The sequence below is a fragment of the Mesoplodon densirostris genome, chromosome 2 (genome assembly GCF_025265405.1).
Source record: "Mesoplodon densirostris isolate mMesDen1 chromosome 2, mMesDen1 primary haplotype, whole genome shotgun sequence".
Lineage (NCBI taxonomy): Eukaryota > Metazoa > Chordata > Mammalia > Artiodactyla > Ziphiidae > Mesoplodon > Mesoplodon densirostris.
The window spans coordinates 20,089,894-20,099,410 of record NC_082662.1 but is presented as its reverse complement, the minus strand read 5'-3'; the positions used below and the strand labels follow the sequence as shown (position 1 = coordinate 20,099,410).

The following is a 9,517-nucleotide window of genomic DNA, read 5'->3' as shown; positions in this document are numbered from 1 at the left end:
TTGTTGCTTGTATATTTGGTAATAATAATAACACTCTACAAATTTTTACAATTTCCCCCAATTCATGATTTTTTTGAATTTTATTTTTTATACAGCAGATTCTTATTAGTTATCCATTTTATACACATCAGTGTATACATGTCAATCCCAAACTCCCAATTCATCCCCGCCCCCACTTTCCCCCCTTGGTGTCCATACCTTTGTTCTCTACATCTGGGTCTCTCTTTCCGCCCTGCAAACTGGTTCATCTGTACCAAGCAATTTAAAAAAACTGCATTCCAATGAAGATGTTCTGGGTGACCCCACTTCAAAGGAAGTTTAAAAAACATGTGTTTATCAAATTGTTGGACCAGGTTCACAAATCTTACTCTTTAAATTTATTTAACCTTTTAAAAGGTGAGGTTCTACAACATGGACTTACCTCCTCAGCTAGGAGGCAACTACTTCTCCAAGTCTTTAGTTTCTTTATATTGTCACACTTATTGTCAGTAATTTATTTCCCTTCCTACAGGAAGATATAAATGCAAGTGTGCCAAGAAGAGAAAGACTGACCAAGCTCACCTGTAGGACGGGTATGAAGTACACAACTCTGGAGAAAAGACAGAGATCCAGCAGACAGTGAGCCTGATGAACCAAAGAATTTTTACATTTTCCAATGCTTAATTAGGTGTGAGATTTTCCCTTTTACAAATGAAGCCATGGTCTGTAAGAGTCTATATAGAAACCTGAAGCACAGGTCAGCCTTCAATCTTTAACAGAACTCCCATCTTCCAAGCACTGAGTGAGAGTGCCATTCCACTGCAAGCTCTTTTCAAATCATATTAGATCTCATGATGCTTCATGAGAGTCACATCTCAAGTATGCCTATTTATATTTTAATCTCATTACTATGAAACCTAGGAAAGCCCACGTATTGATAAAATGTCAACATAATTCCTTGCTACCAAGACATTCTTTAAGTAGATTCCAAATCCAATGGTACAATGGCAACAAAGACACAAAACATGGAACATTGAATTCATTCATTAAAATTACTAAGTCACTGGCTTCATCAGATAAGATTTTTCTTATTCATTGTATCCCATCAGGGGAAAAGGAATTTTTCCCTTTTGTTTGTTTGTTTCTTTTCTTATGACTGGGATTCACTGCCTCTGAGTGTCTTTAAGAGGCTAAGGTGAGAAAAACTAGAGAAGGCCCTAGCCTGGAAGTTGGGACTGCCAATTCTATAACCAGGGCTGCCTTCTGTGGGCTTCACAGCAAGTCACAGCTCCTGTTTTCTAATCTGAGTAACACGAAGAGTACATTATGATTTCCAAAGTCATCTTCAGCTCTGTCATTGAGATTCTGAGAAATCAAATCTTTTCACTTTGTATCACAACTTTTTTTTTTTTTGCTCTGCTGCGCGGCATGTGGGATCTTAGTTCCCTGACCAGGGATTGAACCCAGGCCCCCTGCAGTGGAAGCACAGAGTCCTAACCACTGGACCACCAGGGAATTCCCTATATCACAACATTTTTAAAAGACAGAACTATTGTGAGTGGGAAACAAAAACAACTGTATTCTAGAATGAAAGTGCTAACCTGGCTCTATCTCCTGGCATCTCTTTGATTTGAACATCCCATAAACCACAATGTTTATCTAAACTTCTATGTTATAAACAACAGGGTCCTACTGCACAGCACAGGGAACTATATTCAATATCCTGTGATAAACCATAACGGAAAAGAATATAAAAAAGAATATGTATATATATGTATAACTGAATCACTTTGCTGTATGGCAGAAATTAACAAAACATTGCAAATCAACTAAACTTCAATTTAAAAAAAAACCCTTTATGTTGAACTTAGAAGTTCCCAGGAGCTTTTATTTGGCTCTTAATTACTGATAGGTTTTAGTGTATAATATTTTGGTGAAGGAGAATGTGAAAAGACTAGTTTGCTTTCACCTGGTTTTCAGCTCTCCAAAGCAAGGGAACTAACTGTTCTTACCATTTCTGCTTCTTAGCACCTTAAACTAGTAGATGTTCACGGGGGTACACTTTTAAACAGATTAACTTCCGGTTTCATCCGGTTGGTAAATTGAAAGAACCTAGACCATAATAGCCCATGCATTACAGGTTCTGTCAACTATTTTTATTGTCGTACAATTTTCTTATCCTTCGCAAATGTTTTTTCCTAACAGAAAACATCATCTTCTTTCCTCATAACTGTCTAAATAAATTGATTCCCAAGAAGAGGTTATCATTTCTAAAGAAAACATAGCTACCATATTATCAGTTAAATCTAAGCAATGGCTCAATTTCAAAGAAGAAGAAGTAGATAAACTTATTAGAAGGTACTTAAAAAAAAAAGATGCATGAGACTTATCTCTCACAAGATGGATACATGAACTGGATACAAAATAGCCAAAAAAAGAGCTCATAATACCTGGGGAGATCCTGGTTGATTTCACAATATTTAAAAGTCAATGGGAGGGAATTCCCTGGCGATCCAGTGGTTAGGACTTGGTGCTTTCACTGCTGAGGGCTCGGGTTCCATCCCTGGTCAAGGCCCCATAAGACGTGGGGCATGGCCAAAAATTAAAAAAAAAAAAAAAAAAAGTTAATGGGCATATAGTAGTTTTTCTTTTAGAGTTCATCTTGTGGAAAATATCATACTAGAAAGAACGAAAATATTAATGTTTTCCATTCAGAAAAGTTTAATATATATTAAATAATTATATTTTAAATAAAAATATATATTACTTAATATATATTTAATTTTGGTTTAAGTTTTTCTTCAATTTATTCAACACTGGAAAAAAAGAAAGAAAAGAGAAAAAGAAATATTCAGGTAATTTGCATTGTCTGGCTTTAAAAGACAGCTTTAAGTTAGGGATAGAATATTCTTTAATTGGAAGGTAGAGCATGAAAGCCAAGCCAGATTATAAAACATCATGACTTTTGACCACTTAGAAAATTATAGCAAATAATTATCTAAAAGGAAATTCAAAAATTCCCAAATGGGGCTTCCCTGGTGGCGCAGTGGTTGAGAGTCTGCCTGCCGATGCAGGGGACGCGGGTTCGTGTCCCGGTCCGGGAGGATCCCACATGTCGTGGAGCGGCTGGGCCCGTGAGCCATGGCCAGTGAGCCTGCGCGTCTGGAGCCTGTGCTCCACAACGGAAGAGGCCACAACAGTGAGAGGCCCACGTACCGCAAAAATAAATAAATAAATTAAATTCCCAAATGTTGAAAATACATACATTTCCTGACTTAGGGTCCGTCCTGCAATGATAAGTTAGTACACCCAGATAAGATTAAAAAGTGACAAAATGCTGAATTTAGAACTGCAAAGTAAATTTATTAAGTGTCTGCCAGTTAAACTGCCAAATAACGAGTTTAATAAACTACTTACAGAATCACAAGTTTCAACTGAATTTACATTGAGGCTTACCAGTGGTGGATATATACAAATAGAAGAGTTGATCATCTCAGAGTATTTGAGGGCAAGGAAAATATAGAAAACTTTTTTTTTTTGCAATAAAGTTTATGTCCTTAGAAATAAATTCTACCGTAATAAGAACATCTAGACCACAGAAACACATTACCAAAAATGTATAGACAGCACAGTCTGAATTTCTGCATTTTTCTTTCTTTGTAGTGGCAGCCATATTGGTTTATTAGTCCAAACTCACACATCCCTGCACAGACACACCAGGGAACCCCAGTCACTTGCCATACAAAGAAAACCTCGGAGTGAGCAGAGAATCAGCAGAGCCACTTGACCTGAAGCAAAGCATTCTTAGTTTTGATGCTTCTCTACAAAAGGGACCTCAAAGTCCAAATAGACCACAAAGAGTTAAGAAGATGTCTGCTTCTACCTTAGCAGGTTCAACGATACACTCTGAAACACAAGTAGGGAACACTTCTGTTTTAGGGGAAAATGCCAACTGGAAGCCAGGGTAAAAAAATTTCACCCAAAAGAAAGTCCAATTAACAAAATGATCTCCGTTTGCCCCATCTTTCCCTAATTCACAGAAAAAGAATGTGTGTGACTTTTCTTTCAAATCAAACTGAAAAATGTTTAAATGGACAATTTAAAAATGGAAAATCTTATCATGACCTTTTCTAATTCAAAGCCTATGAATGATGACACACAAATATGCATAAGAAAAACTCAACTGGTGGTTGAAGACAGTCCGAGCTACGGGCCAGGACGTGGTCACAAATGGTAGAGTGCAGTGGCCGCCTGAGGTCACGGTCATCAAGCTCACAAGGGATATGTCCTGCCTTCCAAAGCAACAGCTCTGTGTCCAGGAGGGATGGCACATCAGGAACTGGGGTCTGTGCGTCACTCTCGGGATGAGAACAATGTGCACATAGATTTGGGTCCCTTGATTCTGACAGTCAAAGGGAATTGGGCATTTCTTCCCCAAAGTTAAGGAAAAAACACTTGAGAAAAATGATTTTCTACGAATTATTCTCTATGTCAGGTTTCTTTCTGTGCAAAAAGTTCCATGTATATTGAAGAGCAATTAACCTTTGACCAATAGGTTAGTTGGAAGCCAACAGACCATTACAAAAAAAACCCGCACTACATTATTAAAATTGAAAGACTATTTTTAAGTTCTTAAAAATGGTACTGCACTCAGTGACTAGAGTTTTCATTTTGCGGTACCCCATGCTATACGGAAGCAGGGAAATCAACGTTGCTGGAGGGAGCCATTCTCCTAATTTGCTATTGTTAAAAATGGTCAAGAGTTGCCACATGTTGGGGGCTAATCCTTTAATTTAACGTGCTGCTCAGAGCAACAGTTAAAGTTTTGAACAGGTAAACCCGGCTGCTACTCTGTACTCCCAAGTACTCGCCTGTCCCCAAGGCAGGCGCTCTGTTCCCTCCTGTCCTCGCCTCAGCTGAGCAGCGGTCACGGGCAGGCATGTCCCCACCACCCCAGCCCAGGTGGCAGCAGCCTCGCCCCACAACCAAAGCCTCACAGTGTGCAGTCGAAGGCCCGGGGCTTGCTCAGCGCTGCAGTCAGAGGTTCAGGGCGCCTTGTCTGGGTGATTTTCTGTTTGGGATTTTTTGTTTCCTCTTCCTCTTCAGTTTCACTTTCACAGACATGAACCACCACGCTCGGGGTCGACTCGGTTCCCGCGTGAAGTTCGTATTTCTCTCCTGTGGAGGTAAACAGCAAAGGAAGGGTTCTGTCCCTTGAAACTTCTTGCTCTACTCATATTTTCATTGCTCATTATTGGTTTTTCAATCTTTAAATCCTATTTCAGAGAACTTCATCTTGTCTTGGCATTAGAGAATTGAGGCTTTAAGGTTCTTAAAAAGTTTTGGCATTTTAAGACATTAGCTAGTACGAAGTACTGAGGTCTTGGGGGTTAAAATGTAAGTGCTAATTACTGTTCTATGAATAACACAAGTACATCTGCTTAATTTCACAACAGTTTCTGGTTTTTCCTTGGTAGACACCTGTAAGGTTCCGGGCAGCATCGGCAATCTCATTATTATAGGACCTCAGAGATCCAAGATACAGCTCTGATGTCTCAAAACAACAACTAGCCACGTCCCCTCAAGATGCCTTTTGTATCCCCTATAAAAGACATAACATTATTTTAGGTGGACAACTTGTATGAACAACAATGGCACCGATTTCTTATATTGTTTATAAGGGATGAGAGAGAGAGAGAAATAAAAGAGAAGGAAAAGAAGAAATGAAAAATAAATACAGGAGAAGAATCTGGAAGGGATGATATGGTATCACCAACAGGTCCCTGATACACTAGTCAATGTGATGTCTGTCTGCTATTTTGATGGCCACTAATATTCAGTAACGACCTGTTATATACTAGAATTTATAGCGGTAAAAACCGCAGTTAGATTAATTATTACATATATATCATGTAATCCTTATAACCACGTTGGAAGGTAGCTATTATGATCCCTATTTCAGATTTTAGATGAAAAAACAGAGGCTCAGAAAATTGAAGCTAAGTAACTTGCTCAAGATCGCAAAGTTAGCAAATGCTAGAATTTGAACCCAGGTCTGTGTGACTTTATCCTCCATGCTGATCATGCTGTTACTCATTGGCTAGAACACAAATTGCTGAATACAGCCTTTAATACAAAAGTTTCTTGGGAAAAAAACAGGAGAGACAGAAGTTTGTTACCTGGTCCCAATTTGGAAACAGCACAGAGTAAATCATAATTTATAACAGGCATCGCATCTTCCCCCTGCTTCCACCCCACTGGAGGTGACGCAGGAGGGGAGATGAGGAACTGTTTGACCGGCTGGGGGGGCAGCAAATACGATTTGTCCTGTGTTTCGCTGGACATCTGTACCTGCAGGGAGGGAGATGTTCAAAATTTGACTGGACTATTTTTTTTCACTTTCATCTTTACATTAACTGTAACATCTCTTGGGAGAACATCTCTTGGGAGAAAATATTTAAAACTTAAAAATTTCTCTTTACCAGTACATCTCCCAGTGGCTGGGTCAGGGTCTGTGCCTGTCTGGTTCACTACTGAATACCCAGTGCACAGCACAGAGCATTATGTGCTCAATAAATATTAGCTGAATAGAAAAATAAATTGGTGAAGAGATGAATGAACAATGAATGGTACTAAGCACTGAATCCCAGTTTTAGAAGAGATTAGGTTATACCATCTCCATCAATTCCACCAAGGAAAGTCCAAACACGGGTTTCATTTGGAGTATGAGATGACAAACCCCTTAATTTTTTTTTTTTTGAAAGCTAAGACCAAGGGAAAAAATTCTGTGTTGAAAATAAAACAGTGCCCTTAACACATCATCTAATGCCTTTATTTCACTAATTCTTCCGAGAAGAAATTGGCTTCTCAGAGTCCTATCAATGTAGGATTAGAATAATAAGCATAGCCAATTCTTGGCAACCCACAGGATCCTTTTCAATTCCAAAGTCTAAAACAGTCTTTCTGTATGTGCCGTGCCTCCTCCCTGCTCACCCCTTGGGCTGGGAGCCATTTTCAAAGGGGTGCCTCATATGAATCACAGCACACGGAAATGATTCCAGAGACTACTTTCTCACTTCTTCCAAGGATGTCCTAGCACGAGTGCCATTCTAGATGCACAGGAGAAAAGTTAATTCACTGACTTTAAGGTGTTAGGGCTTAACCTTCTCAACCTCAGTTGAGAAGAGCTGCCAGAAAAATGAATTCCTTAAACTGAATTAAAAAAAAAAGAGGTTGAAACTCTTTTCATGTTTAAGCAAAACAAAGTTAGGACGGCAAATATGCTTAACAAATAAATGTATATATCTGTAAAATAAAGGAAAAAATATTTTTCTCCTTGGGGATTGTTCATATCAAAGACCTCTGGCATAATAATAGAGAAAATGGAGAACTGACAGTATTTCTGGATGGAGGAAAACAAGTTTAGAGAACACTGCCCTCTGCACCATGAAGTACCTGTGCGAAATACAGCTTCAGCTTCTTCCCATTGAAGTCTGTCTCGTGGAGTTCTATTCGAGCCCGTGCTGCTGCTTCAGGTTTGCTGAAGTTTATTCGGACTCTTCTAAAGCTTTTAAACAGCTGAAACGTAACTTGGTCATCATAGATGGTGAAAAGCGCTTCAAATCTCTCCTACAAATTGAGGGGCAGCCAGGCAGAGAGAATGGGGGCGGGGGGAGAAATGAAAAACCTTTACCAAGAGGAAATTTAAGTCATTAAACATAATTAATGGGATAGAACTCATTATAATTTGCCTTTTTCCCCCAAAAAGCATTTTTTTCTTGTAGGTATATAAGAACAGGTATCCTGTTAGTCATATGCTGAATTCTGCAGTTTGCACTTATTCTAAAAATAACCTTATTAAATATAGTGTAGATTCATATTATAAAATCATATGTAAAGTATTATAAAATAAACATAAGGTATAAAAATCATAAAAAACATTCCCAATTATAGAACAAAAACATTACTATCATTTTGAAGTCCACAGTGTGCCAGAGTTTCTACCCCCATCCTATTCCTTTCCAGCTTCAAAGTAACCATTTTCTGGAATTTTGTGCTTATCTTTCCCTTGTTTTTCTTTATAGTTTTACATCATTTATATGGATCCCTAAATATTGAATCATTTTGCACATATTCCTCGGTAACTTGCTTTTTGTTCCTAAGATTCTTCCTTGTTGCTGCGTGTAACTGTGAGCCATCCTTTTCATGATTGTATAGTATTCCATCGTAGAGCCATACCACAACTCCTCTAGTGCTGCTGGAATCTGAACTGCCTCCAGTTTTTGCTACTACAGTGCTGCTATGAACATTCTTGGTACCATATGCATGAGTTTCTCTGAAGTGCAATCCCTGGGCCTTAGCACTGGCACATCTTTAACTTTAGTAGATGTTGCCAAATAGTTTTCCAAAGAGCTTATATCAGTTTACTCTCTAAGAGTGAATGTGTGTTCTGGTTGCATCATATCTATGCCAACATTTGATAAAGACCTTTAAATTTTTACCAATGTGAAGTAGGGAATATGAAATGGGCTCTAATTTTGGTTATAATTCACATTTCTCTGAATAATAAAGAGGTTGAACCTCTTTTCATGTTTATTGGCCATTTGGGGCTCCTCTTAATGTGATGTATCTGTTCACATCTTTTGTCCATTTTTCTATTGGGTTGTCTTTTTTTATTGAGTCATGGGAGTTCTATAGACATACTAATTCTTTGTCAATTATAGGTACCATAAATATTAAAATTTGAACTTTACTAAATGTATCCACTTTTTCCTTTTGTGTTGTGTCTTGAGAAATCCTTCTGCACTCTGAGATCACAATGATGTTCTCCCGGCTTGTCTTCTCAAAGTTTTATGGTTTTACCTTTCATGTTTAAGTCCTTACTTGACATAAAATAGATGTGTATGAGGTGCCCCCCCTCACTCCAGTAACCACCATCTCTTTTTCTATCACTCTAGATTAGATTGTATTTTTTAGCATTTTGTATAAACGTATTTTTGGTGTGTGGTGGGGGGAGGTCCAGGTTTTTTCCCTGAGTATAATCATTTTGAGATTCATATTACTGGGTTCTCTTTTGTGGTCCTTCTTATTGTCAAGTAGAATTCCACTGTAAGGATGTTTACCCGTGTACCTGCTGATGGGCATTTGGGCTGTTTCTAGTTTTGAACTATTAGGTATAAGGCTGCTATGAACATTCATGTACAGCTTTTGGGTAGATATATAATTTTATTTCTTTTGGGTAAATACCTAAGAGTGAAATGGCTGAATTGTATGACAAGTATATGATCAACTTTTCAGAAACTGATTTTCAAAGTGATTGTACAATTTTACATTTACACCAACAGTGTATAAGAGTTCTAGCTGCTCCACATTCTCACCAACGTTTGGTATGGTCAGTCTTTTTAACTTCAGCCATTGTACTGGGACACAGTATTATCTCACTGTAGTTTTAATTCACACTTCCCTAATGACTACTGATACTGAGCATCTTTTCCTAAGTTTATTTGCCATCTCTATAACTTCTTGGGTCAAGTGTCTG

The 9,517-nt window shown here is 38.2% G+C and overlaps 1 protein-coding gene across 2 annotated transcripts in view; it reads right to left on the bottom strand.

Moving 5' to 3' along the window:
• Nucleotides 1-2,827: 2,827 nt before the first annotated feature.
• RCAN3 (RCAN family member 3) overlaps nt 2,828-9,517 on the bottom strand; it is a 28,523-nt gene continuing 21,833 nt past the window's right edge. Inside the window, exons 3-5 of one of the 2 annotated variants that reach the window (XM_060089158.1) lie at nt 7,435-7,608; nt 6,159-6,330; nt 2,828-5,157 (exon numbers count right to left, since the gene is read on the bottom strand). In XM_060089158.1, the coding sequence (XP_059945141.1) occupies nt 4,973-5,157; nt 6,159-6,330; nt 7,435-7,608 (531 nt within the window). In that variant the 3' untranslated portion in view covers nt 2,828-4,972. The remainder of the gene's footprint in view (nt 5,158-6,158; nt 6,331-7,434; nt 7,609-9,517) is intronic. The other variant, XM_060089157.1, reaches the window with a different exon arrangement.